The 21,043-nt window shown below is 51.6% G+C and overlaps 1 protein-coding gene across 1 annotated transcript; it reads right to left on the bottom strand.

Moving 5' to 3' along the window:
* Positions 1–1,100: 1,100 nt before the first annotated feature.
* Positions 1,101–20,866, bottom strand: PTPN22 (protein tyrosine phosphatase non-receptor type 22). The gene is made up of 21 exons (XM_041427096.1): positions 20,622–20,866; positions 17,747–17,855; positions 16,734–16,810; positions 15,714–15,809; positions 15,304–15,342; positions 14,837–14,908; positions 14,700–14,759; positions 14,186–14,328; positions 13,350–13,416; positions 10,016–10,093; positions 8,916–9,008; positions 7,551–7,627; positions 5,789–6,513; positions 4,700–4,795; positions 4,446–4,576; positions 3,723–3,750; positions 3,274–3,354; positions 2,877–2,980; positions 2,196–2,226; positions 2,020–2,097; positions 1,101–1,712 (listed from the first exon to the last, which is right to left on the bottom strand). Exons 1-21 carry the CDS (start codon positions 20,811–20,813, stop codon positions 1,648–1,650), a joined length of 2,442 nt encoding a protein of 813 aa, XP_041283030.1. The 5' UTR covers positions 20,814–20,866; the 3' UTR covers positions 1,101–1,647.
* Between the last annotated feature and the right edge of the window lie 177 nt (positions 20,867–21,043).

Below are 21,043 nucleotides of genomic sequence, written 5' to 3'. Positions count from 1 at the left end.
GCCGGGCGGGCCGGTCCGCTGAGGGCGGCGGCGGCTCCTCCGGGGCCCGCGGCACCGCGGCGACCTGCGCGGCCATTTCAGGGGCTCCCTCACACACATTTAAATGGCCCGAGCGCTGGGCGCCGCCGCGCACGCGCCGCCGCGGGGCACCCTGGGACGTGTAGTTCGGAAACGGAGGGGGGGGCGCGTGCGCGCGGCGCGGGTCACGTGGGCCGCGCGAGGAGGGCGGGAAAGCGCTGAGGGAGCGCGGGGCCGGGCAGGGAGGAGGGGTGGAAAACTTTTATTTTAATGGCGTTTGTCGCTTGTTCTAAAGTGCTTCACCCCTTAAACACCGGCCGCGGGGTGCTGAGGAGGGTTTCCCCGTGAGGGAGATGATGTGGAGCTGTTGGAGCGAGCCTAAGGAGGCCATCCCTGCCCATGGCAGTGGGATGGGATAAAGTAGAATATTTAAGGGTTAGGAGGGAATTTAAAAATCTCGTTTCACCCGCTGCCATGGGCTGGCGCACCTTCCACCACAGCAGGTTCTTCCAAACCCTGTCCAGGCTGGGCAAAACAGGAATATAATTTGGGTAAAGGCTTTCGCTGTTTTCTGCTGTTAAGAAACCCTGTAATAAAAACAGGCATACGGGGTTTTTTACAGTAATAAAAATATAGCAATATTGGTTATTCCCCCAGTTTTAAACCAGCTGAGTTTTCCATTCCAGCAGTGGTCAGCAGATTCTTCTTGACCAAATCCCCCAAATCCCACCTTGGTTTGTGGGGTTTTTTTGAGATTTGTTTTTTTCTCCCCTATCTTCACAGGAACAGACTCATATAAAGCAATGTTCAGCATCTTTATCCCTCCCCACTGATCAGTGGAATCTGGTGAGGAATCTGGCAAGAAATCTCCCCTGTTCCCACCTGAAATTCTGTGCTGGAGAATCACAAATCCTTGAAATCAGCATTGCTTTAAAATACAATAATATTTTGCTTGCTGTCATGGTGTTTTGGGATTTTTATTCCCAGACAGAAGAGCGGCTGGGTCAGCCACTTGTGCAGTTACATTGGTTTAGTTTCCATGGGATCAATCACCATCTTAAGTCTTATTGCCCCAAAATCCAGAGAAATGCTCTGATTCACTCAGATAGGGAAAAAAAAAAAGAAAAAAAAGCTTATTTAGAAATTATTATTTCTAAAATTTGGGAATCTAATTCCCCCTTAGTCCAAGTAATGTAAACATTTCAGTGTCTTTGATTGCAGTAGACCTACAAACGTGAGAGAGGGTCTTGATCACCTCAGCTCTGTTGGATTTCCAGTTCATTCCAGAGCCTTCACTGGGTCCCATCATCAGTTTGTGCTCAAATCCATCCTCTTGAAGTGATTATATTCCAAAACATGACAAGAATATGTCCCTCCTTAGGATAAAACTTGTATTCCAAGTATTGTATGTCCCACTGCGAATTAACTGAAAGCTGCTGCTGGTACTTTTACATTCTCGATTTAAAACTCCGGTTTTAAATTCAGTGAATGTGCAAGTAGTGCCTGAGCTGCCAATACTGTGTAACAGCTTTGGATGTGTTTATTTTGGTGGAAGCTTCACTGGGATGGGCATTCCAAGTATTTCAGGGTGACTTCACAAATCTGCAGCGCCAAGTCTGTAAAATACATCTAAATGTTCCATGCTGGGGGTGGATTTCTTGGTCCTTTGGGTTTTGAAAATCGATTTGCAAAGCCTAGGAAGAAATGATAGATTTTTTTTTAATGCAACAAATTCTGTGTGTTACAGATGCTGATTATGTAATCCCTTAAAATAACACAGGAATTGAAAATACTTGCCATTTCAGATCTTTCCCAAGTGTTAAGATATGACAGAAAAGCAACATCTCGTAGTTGCAAATAAAGTTGTAAATGTGTAAAAACTAAATATGTAAAACCCAAAGAGCATTATTTGAAAGATTTGTGGTTTGTAAGTGTTCTGCCTGGCATTTAGACTTTCAAGAGTCAGGTTCTTCCTACTGAAACACAAAGAGCAAAACATACCAAAGTTAAGGAAAGACCTTGGAGAGTTTGTTGGGGCAGGTTCTGATGATTTTGTCAGTGAAGATGGATTGCAGATGCCTAGAAATAAAAAATGAGACTGGAGCAGCTGGTCACTGGTCCCACACATTTAAATACTTGCTTAGATCCATTGCAAAGATATTAGGCTGAAAACTTACTTTTTCTCACATTTTTCAATATTTTCAAGCTCTGTAAAAAAAAAAATTAGAAAAAGGCTAGTTGGAAAAAAATGTGTGAAGCAGTGGATCAGCTAGTGTGGTAAAGGGAATTTTCTGATAATGTACATGTATAAAAACACTGATAAATGTACATGTTTAAATAGATCAGCTACTGTGGGGATTCACTTGTGAATGCACAAGTATCACATTTCATAAAAAACCAAAAATTGTGCCGCTCTCTTCGGCTTTTTCCTTGTCATCCCCAAACCCTCCACTTTGTATTTTCCTTGCTGTTTTCCTCAAGTGCTTTTCCGTTCCACCATCAGAGCCCAAAGAACAATCTCAGGGGATAATTAACAGGAGGCTCAGCAAGAGGAGCCTGGCATGGTTCTGTCCTTGTAGCACAGACTCAGACCCACAGCAGCAACTTTTTCCCAGAGGAGCTGGCATCCAGGTGGATGGAGTGCCAAGGCACAGGGCAGGGCTGGCTTTCCCTGTTCCCAGTGCAGACAGGGTGGGTGTTTGCACTTCTACACCAGAATATTTTTATTATTCTCGTTTTCTTGCCCTAAACACAAGCGCTCCTGAAGCAGGCCCTGTTCCCCCAGTGACCAGAGCAGCACCAACTGTGCCAGAGCTCTTCTCTCTCCCTTTTTTCCCCACAGCTTTTATTTCTTTTACCTTGCTCCTCCTGAAGCATTTAATGAGTTCTTTGGGTGTTGTTCCTGAGCCCTTGTTCTCCAAACCCGCAGGACTCGAGGAATTCCTTGCAGCAGGCTGGAGACCTGGGAACATACATAATATGTACATTTTCAGTGGTCATTCACAAACCCTCCTGCTTTTTTCCAAGTGCTTTGTTGCTGCTTTTCATCTCCTCTAATGCAGCACTTCTAGAAATTTTCTGCAGGTTCCCAACTTGTGTTTATTTTTGTTGCATTTGCTGAACTCTCCTGCAGGGAAGTGCTGAAGCACTACCTGGTAATGCTTTGAACAAATGGGCCACGCTCTCAGAAACCTACAGGTTTAGGTGTGAGTGTAAAACCCCAGTTAGATCCTGAGAAAAGAGCTCAGCACTCACTTGCTGCCTCAGCAAGAACAAACGACTCCGGGGTTCTTTCAGGAAGCGGAGGAGGAGAATTGGAGTGATCCTGGGCTGTCTCTGAGAAAGCAAAGACAAAGAGTTGGTTCCCTAGCTTTAAAATATTATATATTTATATATATGTATTAGAAGCAACCAGCTTATCTCAGTTGTCTCAAAGGAAACACACAACATGCAGACAAAAAGGAGGCTGCAAGGAACATCCTCATGAACAGGATGAGGCAGGAGCTGATTAGGAAACATAAAACTACCAGTTCACTTGTTTGCAGAACTGTTTAGTTCTGGTTAGAACTATTTAGTTGCAGAACTATTTAGCAACAGTTTCCGTTGCACTGAGCACAGATCCTAAACACATTTACTAAATAAAGCAGTTTCAGGAAAAAAAGCAGGTGTTGATTCCAAAGATTGTTCCAGTGTTAAACTTATACCTGTTCGTGGGCTCCAAAGCTTCACACTCTGGAAACAAAACACAAGGCAGGTATTTAAAATTCCCACACCCAAATGTTGTTTTCTTGCACACAAGGAAGCCAGAGAAGACAAGGAAAGGATGTGATGTGCAAACACCCTCCCACATACACCTCCACTGGAGTAGAGGAAGACAGACTTGCAGACTTGTGCCTCGTTCTTCCACTTCACAGAGCTGTCACTCAGCCATGGGATGATCAACAGATGCCTAAATTTTGTTCAGCTCCTGTTGGTTCCACAGGGCTGGTGAAGCTCAGCAGAACACGAATGTCCTGTCTTCATTATCCTTCTCTAAATGAGGGGCAATATGTTTATAACCCTGTACTGATCTTAGAATCCAAAAAAGTGTTTGGAGTAAAGTGGATGTTGATAGAAAGGGAGTGGACTGAGGCCCCATCTTCTTTCCAATCCTGAGCCCTGCAATCCCTGGAAGTGTTCAAAGCCAGGTTTAACAGGGCTTGGAGTAACCTGGGAGAGTGGAAGATGTCCCTGCCCGTGGTGGGGGGTGGAATGGGATTTTCTTAAGATCCCTCCCAACCCAAACTATTCCATGATTCTGTGATTCTATGAAATAATTTCTGGCAAGTACAAAGTGCCAAAAACTAGAGTCTTTCTCACAGAAGGAAACGTGGTAAGGAGATTGGCATAGGGATAGTGCTGGAAAAGAGGTAAAAAGCCACTTTTACCTTACATGGCCTCAGTCTCACAGGGTCATGAAACCCCTCTGAGTGAGACTCACCACTCCACTCCCAGGAGGTTCCAATATTTGGATTTCTGTCTGGAATCTGGAAATCCGAAGTGGCCCGAGGAAATTGCCCTGGAAGCAGTTGAACATTGATCATTCCTCATCCCAGGCACTGCCAGATGCCACAGAACCACCCTGATGCTGGGTGAGCCCCCAGTGCTGCTCAGCCCCACATTTCATGTTTTAATCACTCACCCGGCTCACTGGCCACGATGAAGGACTCAGGGGTGCGCTGGGGCAGGGGTGGAGGAGCATCATCATCATCATCCTCATCAGGCCGTGGCAGGGGGGCTGATTGGAGAGACACAGACAGCTTACTGGCATGGCAGGACATGGTGGGACTACTGTGTAGGGAAGGGGGCTGCTCCTGCCCAGAGATTAAGGTTAAACACCTCTAAACTGTGGTTAAACATCCAAATAACTCCCAGCATCAACTGCACGAGGAAAATGAGCATAACCCAGCACAGAGCCAGGCATGCAGCTGGTGGTTCTGCTGCTTGGCTTGGGCTGCACCTCGCAGGACTTCTCAAGAGCACCGGGATAATGGGCATGTCTTTGTGACATTGAATGCTCAGGGGTCTGGGAGGACAAAGTGGAGGAAGTGCCAAAGCTGTGGGGAAGAGGAAATGTCTGATTGGACCAGGACTAACCAGAGCAAGGAATCATTCCACCTTCCTCATACGGCAGGTGATGGATGTAGTGCTACAGTTCTGGGGAAAACAGTTGTGATGATCATGGAATGGGTTGGGTTGGAAGGGAAAACCATTAAAAACCATTTTGATCCAACACCCCCACCATGGGCAGGGGTGTCACCCAGGTGCTCCCTGAAGTCCTGGATGTCTCAGTCTTGGTGAGATTTCAGTGTCCCCCGCATGACACTCTGCAGCAAAGAGTGGGGTTTGACCTGAAAACTAGATCCTCAGAGAAAACCATTTCTGGGAGCTTTCTGAATGCTTTTTTGGAGCACCTTGGGGTAAGAATTGGTCAGCACCAGCCTTGCCTCCCTGTGAGAGCTGTTCTGAGGTGACACAGTGCTTCAGAGCAGCTGTGTAATGCAAACACCAAAATTACACTGCTCTCAAAATGTTTGTGGGAAAAAATTCAGGCAGGATGAAGAGTGTGAGGATGAAACCAGTTGCTCCCTCAGCTCCCATGAGAGCCCAGTCCTGAGGAGCAGCTACAGCCCTGCCTGGACACCAGATGACCACACTGACCACTCCCTCCAGCACGCCCCAGTCCAGAGTGACCTGGTCCCACGCGTCCTCTTGTCCCAGTAGCACTCACCCGAGGAGAAGATCCTCTCCTGGTCCAGGGGGACATGGTGGGATGATGGGGAGGTGGCTGTGGTGGGCTGTAGGGGAGCACTGGCAGAGCACGAAGGGAGGAGCTCATCCTGCCCCCCCAGAAAGGGAAACACGGGGGACACAGGGTCGTCTGGAGACAGTGATGAGAAGTAGGGATCTTCTGCTGAGCACAGGGAAGGGTGAGGGCATTGCCCCTGCTTCCTGTGGCCTGGGGGGGCATCTGCTGCTCTGGAGGGGTTCATGTCCACAGGGGAAAATCCATCCTGGAAGCTCCAGTGACCATCTTTTGGCCACTGGGGACTCCAAACGGGCTTGGCATCCCCTGCATCCCATTCCCAGCGTTGTCCCCACTGCCCCAGCGCTAGAGGGGTCGATGCAGTCCATGCCAGAGGTGCTCTGGCACCAGGTGCCCTCCTCCCTGCTCCCTTTGGGTCCAGCTCCAGCTCCCAGCTGCAGCGTTTCTGAGGGGCATCCCCAGCAGCCCAGGGCTCGCCAGCAGCTGCCTTCCTGCAGCTGGAGAAGTTCAGAGCCCCGAAGGAGATGGCCTGTCTGATGGGGGGCACCCCCCTGGCAGAGCTGGGCTGTGCCCCCGGGGCACACAGCGAGGGCAGGGACGCTTTGCTCGGTGCCACCGCAGGGAGATGTTGGTGCCGGTCCTGCTGCGGAGGGAGGGCTTGGTGTGGAGCCTGCTCCTCTCGCTCTGAGCTGCGGTCAAAGCACAGTAAAGTGGTGTGGAGTTAAAGCCATGGAGGGCTCAGAAAGTCTTAGCCCACTAGCAGAGCCCACAGCGCTGCTGCCAGGAGCAATTCCTTCAGGAACGCAGAGCCCGGCCCAGCAAGGCTGTGCTCCGTTTCAACTCTGTTAAATGGTGAACAGAGGAGGCCCCTTTATGTCAGCAAACTGAACCAAAAAGCAAAATTATTTACAGAAAGCAGATGCTGCAATCCCAAACATGTCCACAGAGAGATCCCACCACCCTTGGAAGCTGCTGGCATTGGGAAGCTGCATCCTCAGGATTGCTACTCCTGCAGCAAGGGGCACTGGAGTGGAACGTGCAGATGGAACATTGGACCATTCCATGCCAGGCAGAGGGCTGGGATGACCCAGCCTCTTTGTTCATGAGACTTTTTTATACTGTTTATACTGTTTTATACTGTTTCCAGCTCCTCTGTGAAACACTGAGTGACACAAAGCCCAGGGCAGAAGAAGGGGACAGATAATGGCACACAGGGAAGAGGCTGAGACACATCAGTGAGAAGAGCAGGAATTATTAGGAAATTAGGAGAAGTTTCTTCACTGAGGAGGTGATGAGGCATTGCAACAGGCTGCCCAGGGAAGTGGTGGAAACACCATCCATGGAAGTGCTCATAAAACATGTAGATGTGGCTTAGTGTTGGACCTGGCAGTTAATGGTTGTGCTTGGTGGTGTCAGAAGACTTTTCCAACCTTTATGATTCCATGAATTATGTTAGGAACAAACAGGACAGTCAAAGTGGGACTCGAGGGAGGCAGCAGATCCTGAGAGCTAACGTGTTCCAGAGCAGTGGTGTCAGAAGACTTTTCCAACCTTTATGATTCCATGAATTATGTTAGGAACAAATGTGAGAGTCAAAGTGGGACTCGAGGAAGGCAGCAGATCCTGAGAGCTAAAGTGTTCCAGAGCTCACATCAAGAAGTTAATCTCTCTGAAATCGTGTGGGTGACTGCAAACACCAACCAGGGATATTTGTGCTGAGGCTTACCAGGTGAGTGAACTCAGACCATAAATGTCTTCCACTGGAGTCAGGACTGGCTTGGCTGCAGGATGCCCTGCTCCTTCCTGGGGAAAGGAGATATTTGCAAACAGGGGTGAGGAGGCAGAATGTAAAGAACACCAACGTGCTGCTCCAGGAGCTGGGATTTTGCCAAATACTTCTAATTACTAAAGCACTTGGGAAATGACACCAAAGTGGAGCTGAAAACTGCAGAGAGAACTTCCTGAAGAGCAACTCTGCCAGCACCTTTCTGAAATGAGAGTGCAGAGAGCCCCAGAAGCATCCAGCTGTGCCAAACAGCTGGCAGGCAGCCTGTGCAGACACTTTGCCTTCAGGCTGGGTGCTGGTTTTGTGATGACACCAGCTCATGGCCAGCCATGTGCTCTGCACTCTGTCCTCAGAGGACAGGGAGGTTTAGGGGGGCGAGAGTTTTGGGCAAGAGCTACAAAACCACATCCTGACTTGAAAAGTCCTCTCCATTTTGTGTCAACCCAGCCCTGTGTGACCTTTGCTCACAGACTGTCCTTAACCTTAAAAAAAGGCTTTTTCCAGTTCTTTTCTCACTCAGCTCTGGCTTGGAATGAACTGCAAATCCTATGGCAAACTGAGGCACGAGTCCCATCGCAGGATCCCCTTCCCAATTTTTGAGATAAAAGTTTCTGACAAAATGAGCCCACTGTGACCTTCCAGGCTTTGCTGTGATGCATTTACTTTCCTGGATTTGATCCAGTGAGGCTCATGTCAGCAGTCACAGAACAGCAAGAGCAAAGAAAACCTCAACCAGAGAGGTTTTGGCTATTCCTGTTAATATGCAACTTCACACCAAGACCACATTTCTTTTCCTCAGAGGTGTAACAGATTTGTGAGACTTTGCCATGTTTTTTCATGAGATATTTCCCCCTATACCCTCCCACAGCCAGGCTGTAGTGCTGATTCCCTCACTAGCACACATGAGGTAACACTTTCAGCCTCACTGCCTTGTGATCCCAAGCTTCCCAACCTGGACCTTCCCAACCTGGTCTGAAAATCCCTCAAGTTTCACTGGCACATCCCCATGGAAATCAGTCAGTCCTGTAGAAAATTCCTGCTGTTCTTTTCACTCATTACATTAAACAATTCTAAAAATATATAGAAAATAGAAAGTTGTTTTGAGACTGAAGAAAATCTAGGTCGTGTTTGTGATAAGCAATGCACATTCAGGGGAAGAGCTGGATTCTCATGGGTTAAGGACAAAAGAGACTCAGTTTGGGTATCAAGGGGAGTAGAAAATATGAGAATTCACCCCAGATCTGCAGCAGGAATTGAGGTTAGAGCTGGAGTGCAAGAGGCAGCTTGTTTGTCCTGGGACTTTACCTGTGAAGCAGCAGAATCTTTCTGGGCATCGAGTGCTTGAATCTGCCTTTTGAAGAGCTCAATCACAGCATCATAAACCAGCTCATACTGCTCCTGCATTCCAGACAGACAAAACTGTGACAGCCAGCACCAGTGGGACCTGTAAATGGCCACCTCTTCCCAAGCAAGCATCACCCTGAGAGAAGCTGCCTTTCCTGTCCACTGGCAGGGTGTGAATTTGGAGAAGAGGCAGAAGCCACAACTCTCACAGGGCTCACACTGAAGCATTTGGGGCGTTTTTGGGTGTGCAAACAACACTGTTCTGCACTGAGCTTCCTCTTCAGTCTGTTGCAGCTGAGGAAAGTTCCCACTTTATTGCCTGGGCAGTCCCTGGTTTCACATTTGAGCATTTGACAAACCTGTGAGCACTGGCCCAGCTGTCCACAAGGAACCGCTCAGCTACCAAATTAACTTCTGCTAAATCATTGTTCTGCTCAGAAAAGGGACTTTGCACAACATCTCCACACCCCAGCTCTCTGAACCCTCCTGGGAAGAGGCGAGGTGCCAGCGTGGAGCAGTGGTGACGTTCCCCAAACCCACCTTGGTCTGCACTATGCAGGGTCTTTGTGTGCGCATCTCCTGGACCAGGCTGAAAACACTGAAGTTCACTGGAACAATCTGGCGGGAAAGAGAAAGGACAAAATGGTTTTAAACTAAAAGAGGAGAGATTTAGATTTAATATTGGGAAGGAATTCTTCCCTGGGAGGGTGGGGAGGGCCTGGCACAGGGAGTGGCTCACACTGAAGCATTTGGGGCGTTTTTGGGTGTGCAAACAACACTGTTCTGCACTGAGCTTCCTCTTCAGTCTGTTGCAGCTGAGGAAAGTTCCCACTTTATTGCCTGGGCAGTCCCTGGTTTCACATTTGAGCATTTGACAAACCTGTGAGCACTGGCCCAGCTGTCCACAAGGAACCGCTCAGCTACCAAATTAACTTCTGCCAAATCATTGTTCTGCTCAGAAAAGGGACTTTGCACAACATCTCCACACCCCAGCTCTCTGAACCCTCCTGGGAAGAGGCGAGGTGCCAGCGTGGAGCAGTGGTGACGTTCCCCAAACCCACCTTGGTCTGCACTATGCAGGGTCTTTGTGTGCGCATCTCCTGGACCAGGCTGAAAACACTGAAGTTCACTGGAACAATCTGGCGGGAAAGAGAAAGGACAAAATGGTTTTAAACTAAAAGAGGAGAGATTTAGATTTAATATTGGGAAGGAATTCTTCCCTGGGAGGGTGGGGAGGGCCTGGCACAGGGAGTCCAGAGAAGCTGTGGTTGCCCCATCCTTAGAAATGCCCAAGGCCAGGCTGGACAGGGCTTGGAGCACCCTGGGACAGAGAAAGGTGTCCTTGTCCATGGCAGGGGGCTGGAAAGAGAGGATTTTTAAGATCTTTTTAACCCAAATCTTTCAATGACTTCTGTGATTTCTCTGATAAAAAATTACAGATAGGTCTAATTCCACAAAGCTTCCAAGTCATGAGGCAGTTCAGAGCACTGTCTGAAATGCAGGCTTGCTACTGCAATACTTTTTAACAAAAGGCCTGCTTAAAGTGCTATTTTATTTATTAAAAACCATTCTCCTCCCTCCTGTCTCACACTCCACAGCAAATTCCCTTTTTACAACAGCTGTGGGCAGCACGAAGGACGTGACACTGATTTCCCAGCTGGATGGGTTCAGGGAGCTGTGGAACAGAGCAGGCTCTCCTCTGAGTCCCAGCACCTGCCCTGAGGCTGGGGATTATTGCCTGTGCCATTATTGGAGAGCCAGAGTAAAGCAGGAGGAGGTTTGGAAACACTGAATATCTGATGTGTGAGTGTGCAGAGACAAACGTAGACAGTGAAGATGTATTGAAGAGTGAAGGTCAGCACAGGACCACGTGCTGTGAGCTGAAGGCCTGGCCAGAGCCAGCAGTGAGGGGGGATTCTGCCCCACTGGGGTGATCTGCCAGTGCCTGAAGAGAGAGGGGTGGCACAAACTGGGGATGGGGAATCAGCACTTCGGGTCAGCACAGGACCACGTGCTGTGAGCTGAAGGCCTGGCCAGAGCCAGCAGTGAGGGGGGATTCTGCCCCACTGGGGTGATCTGCCAGTGCCTGAAGAGAGAGGGGTGGCACAAACTGGGGATGGGGAATCAGCACTTCGGCCACTGCGGCTGTGGGGAGCTCACATCCCCCTGAAACCCCCCTGAAACCCCCCAGGGGGGTTTCAGGGGGGTTTCAGGGGGATGTGAGCTCCCCACAGCCGCAGTGGAGAACGGCAATCAGAGGGGCTGGAAGGCAGAAGGAAGGCTGGGGAGGGACAGAGGGGTGCAGGGGGCACGGAAGGCAGCGAGGGCTGGCACTCACCCCGTCCTTCAGCAGCTTCTGGGTGTAGTCGATGGCGCAGATGACGCCGGTTCTGCCGCAGCCAGCACTGCAGGGACAGCACGGGGCACAGGCTGGGCACGCTGTGCTGCTGCCAGGGATGTTTGGGCACCCACAGCCACCTGTGACCCTGCTGTCCCACACACATCCTGCAGCACGCTGCAGCTTCAGCCCACGCAGGGCTCTGCTGCACAGGGTTGGGAGGCACGGCTCATGCCCTGAGAAGAGCTCTGAGTCCTCCTGTGGTGACCAGCCACACGTGGGCATGGCCAGTGCTGGTGGTCTGTCACCCAGACATTGTCACTCCCTGGCAGGAGGGTGTTGGCTTCTCCCAACTAACAAGGGACAGGACAAGAGGAAACGGCCTCAGGTTGCCCCAGGGGAGGTTTAGATTGCATATTAGGGAAAATTTATCAGCAAAAAGCATTGTCAAGCACTGGCACAGGCTGCCCAGGGCAGTGGTGAAGTCGCCATTGAAAAGATGTGACATTTGAGGACATGGTTTAGTGGTGGCTTTGGCAGTGCCGGGTGAGTGGTTGGACTGCTGCTGCTCTGCTGCAGATGAGAGCTGGGGATGGAGCAGAAATCCAGCTCCCCTTGCTGTTCCAACATCCCAGACCCCGCCTCTGCTCTTCTCCTGCAGGCAGCCCGCACCATCTTCCACTTCCACTACAAGAACTGGCCGGACCACCACGTGCCCTCCTCCATCGAGCCCATCCTGGAGCTCGTCAGGGACATTCGCTGCTACCAGCCCGATGACAGGGTCCCTGTCTGCATCCACTGCAGGTGGGTGAGCTGGCTGCCAGCAGGGAAGGGCTGCTGGCCCCCAGAGCCCCGTGCTGGCCCCCAGAGCCCCGTGCTGGCCCCCAGAGCCCCGTGCTGGCCCCCAGAGCCCCGTGCTGGCCCCCAGAGCCCCGTGCTGGCCCCCAGAGCCCCGTGCTGGCCCCCAGAGCCCCGTGCTGGCCCCCAGAGCCCCGTGCTCCCACGTCCCAAGGGGGCACAGGGCAGGGAAGCTGGCCAAACCCACAGCCAAGCTCCTCTTGTAGGGAGCCCTAAGGCAAAGGGCTCCTCTGAGGACAGCCAGCATGACCAGAGGACAGGGAAGGAGGGAGCAGCAGGCCAGCAATAGAATCACAGAACCATGGAATTGTTTAGGTTGGAAAAGGCCCTTAAGGTGCTCCAGTCCAACCACTCACCCGGCACTGCCAAAGCCACCACTAAACCATGTCCTCAAATGTCACATCTTTTCAATGGCGACTTCACCACTGCCCTGGGCAGCCTGTGCCAGTGCTTGACAATGCTTTTTGCTGATAAATTTTCCCTAATATGCAATCTAAACCTCCCCTGGGGCAACCTGAGGCCGTTTCCTCTTGTCCTGTCCCTTGTTAGTTGGGAGAAGCCAACACCCTCCTGCCAGGGAGTGACAATGTCTGGGTGACAGACCACCAGCACTGGCCATGCCCACGTGTGGCTGGTCACCACAGGAGGACTCAGAGCTCTTCTCAGGGCATGAGCCGTGCCTCCCAACCCTGTGCAGCAGAGCCCTGCGTGGGCTGAAGCTGCAGCGTGCTGCAGGATGTGTGTGGGACAGCAGGGTCACAGGTGGCTGTGGGTGCCCAAACATCCCTGGCAGCAGCACAGCGTGCCCAGCCTGTGCCCCGTGCTGTCCCTGCAGTGCTGGCTGCGGCAGAACCGGCGTCATCTGCGCCATCGACTACACCCAGAAGCTGCTGAAGGACGGGGTGAGTGCCAGCCCTCGCTGCCTTCCGTGCCCCCTGCACCCCTCTGTCCCTCCCCAGCCTTCCTTCTGCCTTCCAGCCCCTCTGATTGCCGTTCTCCACTGCGGCTGTGGGGAGCTCACATCCCCCTGAAACCCCCCTGAAACCCCCCTGGGGGGTTTCAGGGGGGTTTCAGGGGGATGTGAGCTCCCCACAGCCGCAGTGGAGAACGGCAATCAGAGGGGCTGGAAGGCAGAAGGAAGGCTGGGGAGGGACAGAGGGGTGCAGGGGGCACGGAAGGCAGCGAGGGCTGGCACTCACCCCGTCCTTCAGCAGCTTCTGGGTGTAGTCGATGGCGCAGATGACGCCGGTTCTGCCGCAGCCAGCACTGCAGGGACAGCAAGGGGCACAGGCTGGGCACGCTGTGCTGCTGCCAGGGATGTTTGGGCACCCACAGCCACCTGTGACCCTGCTGTCCCACACACATCCTGCAGCACGCTGCAGCTTCAGCCCACGCAGGGCTCTGCTGCACAGGGTTGGGAGGCACGGCTCATGCCCTGAGAAGAGCTCTGAGTCCTCCTGTGGTGACCAGCCACACGTGGGCATGGCCAGTGCTGGTGGTCTGTCACCCAGACATTGTCACTCCCTGGCAGGAGGGTGTTGGCTTCTCCCAACTAACAAGGGACAGGACAAGAGGAAACGGCCTCAGGTTGCCCCAGGGGAGGTTTAGATTGCATATTAGGGAAAATTTATCAGCAAAAAGCATTGTCAAGCACTGGCACAGGCTGCCCAGGGCAGTGGTGAAGTCGCCATTGAAAAGATGTGACATTTGAGGACATGGTTTAGTGGTGGCTTTGGCAGTGCCGGGTGAGTGGTTGGACTGGAGCACCTTAAGGGCCTTTTCCAACCTAAACAATTCCATGGTTCTGTGATTCTATTGCTGGCCTGCTGCTCCCTCCTTCCCTGTCCTCTGGCCATGCTGGCTGTCCTCAGAAGAGCCCTTTGCCTTAGGGCTCCCTACAAGAGGAGCTTGGCTGTGGGTTTGGCCAGCTTCCCTGCCCTGTGCCCCCTTGGGACGTGGGAGCACAGGGCTCTGGGGGCCAGCATGGGGCTCTGGGGGCCAGCAGCCCTTCCCTGCTGGCAGCCAGCTCACCCACCTGCAGTGGATGCAGACAGGGACCCTGTCATCGGGCTGGTAGCAGCGAATGTCCCTGACGAGCTCCAGGATGGGCTCGATGGAGGAGGGCACGTGGTGGTCCGGCCAGTTCTTGTAGTGGAAGTGGAAGATGGTGCGGGCTGCCTGCAGGAGAAGAGCAGAGGCGGGGTCTGGGATGTTGGAACAGCAAGGGGAGCTGGATTTCTGCTCCATCCCCAGCTCTCATCTGCAGCAGAGCAGCAGTTTGCAGCTGGGTTTGCTGCAGGAGCTGTTTTATGACATCCTTGGCCTCACTTACCCGGAGCTTGGTTTGCCATGACTGACAAACAGCTTCAGAAACTGAGGTCTGAGTTAATGAATTTTTTACTTCCTTTGTTCCCTCAAATGCTGTCAAATCTAATTCAACAGCCTGAGCAATGTAAAATTTTCTGCACAAAATGTACCACATTTTAATATATTATTTATATAACAAAGCCAGCCCAGGTACATTTTCTGCCTTGACCTTTCCTCCTTACCTCATTCAGGGTCACCTTTAAAGTTCTAATCACATACTCATTCCTCTTCTCCTCGGCCTCCTGCAGAAGAGGGAGGCAGAGTCAGATTTTCCATGGTGCCCGGGGGTGGGACAGGCTGCTGGGGTGGCTGCACTCACACAGGTGATGGAGAAGGGGCCGCAGTGCAGGGGGGAGCCGTCCTCCTCCGCCCAGTACCGCTCACATTTCTTCTGTTGGGACAAGCACCATGTGTTTGGTTATTCCCCACCGGCCCTGCTGTGCTGTCTCCTTTTTCAATTTTCAGGGCACAGTTCACTCTGGGGAGAGGCTCAGCTCTTGCTGCTGTCCAGCTCCAGCCTCCCCTTCCTTGGAGCTGCCACTGCTGGTTTTCTTTTTCCAGAGAGATTCCCTACACTACTGGAAATGGCTGAAGAATTTCGTAGAATCAGAGATGGGTTTGGTTGGAAGGGACATTAAAGGTCATCTCCCATGGGACCATTTGCAGATGGAGACCCAAAAAACAGCTTATATCAAACAGAAATCGCTGTCACTAATGGGATTTAATAAAAATCTGCATCTCTCACCCTGCCCTGGCACTCAGGGCCATCTGTGACACACTACTCACCTTTCCCATTTCAAACTCCATACAAGCCATGACCACGACCTGCAGGAAGGAGGCTCATTAGAAAAGTCTGAAGACGAGTTTCTTATCCAGGCAGCAAAATTAAACTCATCTCTTGCGGGTACTTATCAGTGATAAGGAAACTCTGTGGGCTGCCTTCCCCTGAGCCCCAACTGCCAGACCAGTGTCACTGGGACATCACCCACAGCCTGGCACAAGGATCTCCCCAGCCAGAGCCCAAAGGCAGGGACAGCCACCAGCAGACTCCTGCTCCAGCACAAGTGGAAGCAGGCTGAGAGGCTGGAGTGAAACCCTGATACTCCCACTGCCTCACAAAGGATTTCTGGCTGGAAGGACAACTTTTCTTTTTTAAAAAAAGGACATTTATATCTAAATATAAATCTGCACCTTACCAGGACTTCATACTCCCAAATCATCCTCCAAAAGTCAGTGACTGTAGTGGGGAGAGGACCCTGGGTTGCAATGTATGCTCTTGGCCCGTAGACACCCTGGAACATTCAAACCAGACATGGACACATCTGTGCATAGTTCACCAGCAGAAATAAAGTCATTCCTCTCTCTGAATTTTCTTCTACCAGCAAGCCCATTAAGGATTTTGGAGGACTTTCATCTAGTTGAATTTTGGGCGCATACATTAACTCAAGCAGTGCAAACCAAAGGCAGGGCCAAGCTGGGGAGATGGGATGTGCTCCCAGAGACCAGCAGCAGTTCTTACAGCACCTCTGGGAGCTTGGAGGTGATGTGGCCACAGCTCTGTTGCTGACGGCCAAAGAATGAATTGTGATCTTGTTGGGAAGGTCTGATCTTCTGCAGAGAGGTTACAGAGAGCCCTGGGCCACTGATCACTGTCATGAGAATGAAGAGAACAAGAGAACTATCTATTATCTATCTTATCTATCTATCTATCTATCTGTCTATCCATCTATCCATCCATCCATCCATCCATCAGTCAGGGAAGGGTTGCAGGCCCAGGGCAGCCCCAGGACTGCTGGAGCTGCACATGGAGCACTGTCCCACACTGACCTGCCCTGCTGCTCGCCCCAGCAGCGGGTCCCAGCCGTGCAGCACTGCAAGGCTTCCTGCCCCTGCTCTGCTTTCAGCCCAGGTGACTCTGGCCACAGGCAGTTTTGCACCACTGTCACCCACCAAAGGCAGCAACGGCGACGAGGAAGTTGGGGCTGAGAACCACAAAGTGTTCCACCCCCGGCATGAGTGTGTCCCTTGCCCGTAGCCCACTGCCTCTGTGCTGCCCAGGGGGTTTCTGGAGGGCTCACTCATCTTCTTACATCAGTTATCCTTGAGCACAGCCCAGAAACTGCTGCAGAGCCCCCAGCCTGCTCCTCCAGGCACAACCCACCGAGGTGGCACCACCAACACCTTTGCAGGACGAAAACACCACAAAAGAGGCAAACCTTGATGAAGTTGGCATTGATGTAATGAGAATCTGTGTCTGATGTAATCAGGGACAGCTCCACTCTGCTGTGGTCAACTGCAAAAGCAGGGAGAGCAGTCAGTGTCTGTCCTTCAAGGTCACAGAGCCCTCGGAGGGCAGCACCGGGGGCTCTGGGGGAGCATTCATGTCAGAGAGCCCAGCCAGGGGGGTGGGTGGCTGTGCAAGCAGCTGATGTGCCCCCCACACCTCCCTCAGCCCTGCACAGGGGATGGAAAGATCCTTTCAGACAGTGAGGGAGGATTTAGGGGAGAGCTGCAGGTGCTGCCAGTACCCCAGTGCAGTGCTGGTCCCCTCTGACCACGCAGCAAGCCAAGCCCAAAACCACCCAACAGCACTCCAGGCTCCAGCCAGCTCTGTGGGGTTAGATACAGAGGTTTGAAAGCTGAACCTGATCTTGGAGGTCTTTTCCAACCTCAATGATTCTGTGATTTGCTTTCTTTTCCAAGCTGGAATGGACAAAAGAGACAGTCTGATCTGATGCTGGGACGGAGTCATTTGGACACCCCTGCCCCAAGGCAAGCCAAGCCACAGCAGGGTTTGCCTGTTGTCTGCTTTGCACATCGTGGAGACATCCCTTTGGATGCAAGTGGTTACAGTGCTAAGCAGAAACTTGCAAGGATTATCACAGGAGGATGTGTTTCCTAGGGAAAAGAAGTTCTTCTGCCTGTAGAAATATCACAGAATATCCTGAGTTGGAAAGGGCCCACAAAGATCATCAAGTCAACTCCCCTCCCTGCACAGGACATCCCCAAAATCCCACCATGTGCCTGACAGTGCTGATAAGTGCCAAAGTCCTCCAGAGCAGGCACTGCAGCAGCCAAGGCCCTAAATCTGAGCAGCAGGACTCAAAGCCAACAGAGAGCAGTGAGATGTTCACATACAACAGCCGTGCAGGCAGGCACCAGAGAATGAGAACAAGAAAAGCAAGAGAAACAAAAGGCTGAGTAGGAACATGTGCCATTTCCAACCTACAAGGTAAGATGTCCTTGTATCTGTTCTTCTTGACATTCTCTGGCTGCTCAGACGCTGCTGTAGGGTAGATTTTATCCGATCTGTACTTTGTTGACTGTCTCTTCAGCTTCTGTGATAAAAGAGTGGAACAAATTACAGCAGACGTGCTGCAGCCAGCTCACTACCAGAGAGCACATGAAGGTCTCCAGGGGTTGTGTTTGCTACCACCATTAATTCTTTCCTGAGTGGCTTTGCTCAGAGCAAGAATAGAGGCAGAACCTTGTGAGAGGCTTGTGAAGGATGGAAAGTGTGTGCTGAGGCAGTGCCCACACGTCGCCTTGTGAAGTGACACAAAGCATCACCCTCACAAAGTGAGAGGCTCAGAGAGCCACAAATGGCACCCAGATCAGAGGAGTGACAATGTCAAAGCACCTTCAACAAATGATACCAGAAAAGACAGGTAAAGCTATAGATTTTTCCCACTTTGGTAGAGATGTTCCCATCTGTAGCTGGAAGCAGTGATGTTTAAGTCATGAAGGGAGCATGGGGAGCTGGAGCAGAGTGGTTCCATGCACTGGGGAAAGACAAGGAGTCCTGGGGCAGACCCTTAGGGCAGCAAAGCTCTCATCTCTCATTTTAAGGATAAAGCTGCAGCACTCACAGGGAGTTAAATCATCTTTCTCCAGGTAAAGCATAGAATTTTATTTCACTGCCACCAGCTCCTAAACAACACACACTGTTTGTTACCATCAGCTTCAGAAGCACCATTCTCACTGCGTTTTTTATTTCATATTTTTGTGTCCAGATTGCTGGTATTTAATGTTAAACTGCAATTTTAAAACACTAAATTCAGCCACAATAGAAACTAAATCTCAGAGATCTGATGGAATGAGTGAGGGAGGAGGTACAGGAGGCTCAGGACAGTCCATATGTCCAGTATCTATTAATTAAGAATGTGGGGCAGACACAGTGGGATAAAAATTGTGGGAGCAGGGTGGGTTTTGTTGCCTCCACATCCCTGTAACCTTCTGAGCAATTCAGGTGTTGGTCACATCCTCCCCTTCCTCCTTCCAGTGCACCTCCAGCTTCCAGGGAAAGCTTTCATGGAAGGGGCATCACTCCATACTAAAGCCAGTCTTCCCAGAATCATCTGACTTTTCTGTCCCTGAATAATCTGACATGAAACTGCTTGGGAAACACCTAGGTATGAAAAACACAGTGGGAATCACAGAATCCTGGAATATCCTGGGCTGGATCCTGGGCTGGATGGCACCCGTAAGAATCATTGAGTCCAACTCCTGGCCTGGCACAGACATCCCAAAATCCCACCCTGTGCTTGAGAGCATTTTCCAAACACCCCTGGAGCTCTGGCAGCCTCGAGGCTGGGATCATTCCCTGGGGAGCCTGGGCAGTGCCCAGCTGTGAGACTGCACAAACAGAAAAAGGGGGCTCCAACAAAAACCCTGTCATTTGCAGTAACATCACCACAATTTGCACATAAAAATGCTTGGTCCCACAAGGAGAGGGCAGGAATTGGGGTGGAGGAATGGCATGAATTTATCTGCCTTGCAAAAGCAGCCACAAATCAGGTGTCTCTGAAAAGATCTTATCCCATAAAAGAGGAAATGCAGCCTTGACCCTTTCCACCTGCCATTTTGATCAGAAATTAATACACCAGGCTGCTGGAGGCAGCCTGAGCAGCGGGGCTCAGAGCCCACTGCCTCACACACACAGGCACCAGGCAGAGAGAGGGGAAACTCAGCAGGCTGTGACAGCACTTTGTTCCATGGAACAACAGCCTGTCACTGCAGGCTCAGATTAATCACTTCCCTCCACCCCAGACACCTGGAAACCAAGCACTCAGCTTTCCCCAAGTGTTTGAAGGGCCAAATTTTGCTAGTATGACAGAGCAGGGCTGGGGCTTGTGGAGACCTCTCAGTAACCCAGAGCCCACTGCCAGGGTCACTCCAGTGCTTGACACACCTCAGATGTCACAGTTTTACCCTTTTGTGTGTCTGTGGGAGCTGGGCAATGTCACTGCCCCTCAGAGCAGCCCAGACAGCCCGTCAGAGCCACCTGCCTCCAGCTGATGCACCAAGAGCCACCTCCAGCCACCAGCTTTAGCACATCTGAGCCTCACCTGGCACCCAAACCAAAAAATACATCAGGGAGCTCACAGATTCAGGGCAATGAATCCACAGGGGGAGGTGGCAGCCAACAGCATTTTGGGCAGCTTTTGCCTTGAGGGAACAAGAAAGTAGCTTCCAGGAGGGGCCAGGAGCTCTGCTGGATGTAGAGCACGCAGATCCCAGAATGGTTTGGGTTGGAAGGGACCTTAAAGCTCATCTAATTCCACCCCCTGCCATGGGCAGGGACACCTGCTGCTGCTGTCCCAGGCTGTTCCAAGCCCTTTCCACCCTGGTCTTGGGCACCTCCAGGGATGGGGCAGCCCGTGCTCTGTAAAAACAAGGACAGGCTAAGTCAAGGCAAAACCAGAGATGCCTGGCAGGAACTCACGTGCCACAGGTCTAACAGATTGCCATGGGGAGAAGGGGCAGAGGCTCCATATTCCCCCCTGTATCCCCAGCTGTGTCACCAGGGCCAGAGGCTCCATATTCCTCCCTGTCCCCCCAGTCCTGTCACCAGGCAAAGTGAAACCATGTCCCGACAAGTGCATTCACCAAGCAGAAAACAGGAAGCACTCGGGCGATTAGTTAAAAAGCAAACAGTTCAAATGCAAACTATTAATTCCCTATCATGTCTTTACACTCCTCTTAGCCCAGTTAACTTCTGGGTGTCTGCTATGAAACTCCTAGAAAATCTGTCACAGGTTTGAGAGCGAGCGATTCCCTCCGACATGAGCTGAAACACTGAGCCAAGCCTTGAGAGAACTCACCAAAAACTCCTCTGCAAACTGTCCTCGGTTGAGCTTCTTGCCTTGGGCCCTTTCCAGGTTCTGCAGCAGGATTCCCCTCTGGTCCATGGTGCTGGAGGGAGCCTGGCCTGGCCCTCCTGGGACGGGACATGTCAAGTGATCCGCGGCGGAAGGCGCCGCCGGGGAGAGCTGCCTGTGGTTTTCTGACTTCATCACAGCCCCAAAGGAAATTAGTGCGTGGCAGATAATCCTGGTCAAACAACACAACAGACACACAGCACGGGGCCCTGGCACCCTCTGCTCAAACCAGCCCCACTGGCACAGGGTGGGCAGCACAGGGGTAGGGACACGCTGGACACCCACCAACCCCCCACCGCCCCAATTCCTACAGCACCGTGTGCAGCCATCACTGCCAGGGCACCCAGGGGGCTCATTCACATCCC

Source organism: Onychostruthus taczanowskii, unplaced genomic scaffold, assembly GCF_017590055.1.
Source record: "Onychostruthus taczanowskii isolate IOZ18803 unplaced genomic scaffold, ASM1759005v1 scaffold97, whole genome shotgun sequence".
Classification (NCBI taxonomy): domain Eukaryota; kingdom Metazoa; phylum Chordata; class Aves; order Passeriformes; family Passeridae; genus Onychostruthus; species Onychostruthus taczanowskii.
This window is presented reverse-complemented; position numbering and strand designations above follow the sequence as displayed.

Bases quoted from the DNA above. Each gene is read 5' to 3' on its own strand.
- PTPN22 (XM_041427096.1), bottom strand. From the start codon at position 20,813: ATGAAGTCAGAAAACCACAGGCAGCTCTCCCCGGCGGCGCCTTCCGCC. The intron at 9,009-10,015 runs GTGGGTTTGGGG...TCTGGAATGCAG, and splicing joins CCTGCATAGTGCAGACCAAG to GAGCAGTATGAGCTGGTTTA. The intron at 2,981-3,273 runs GTGAGTGCTGAG...GTATGTTCCCAG, and splicing joins TGTTCTTGCTGAGGCAGCAA to GTCTCCAGCCTGCTGCAAGG.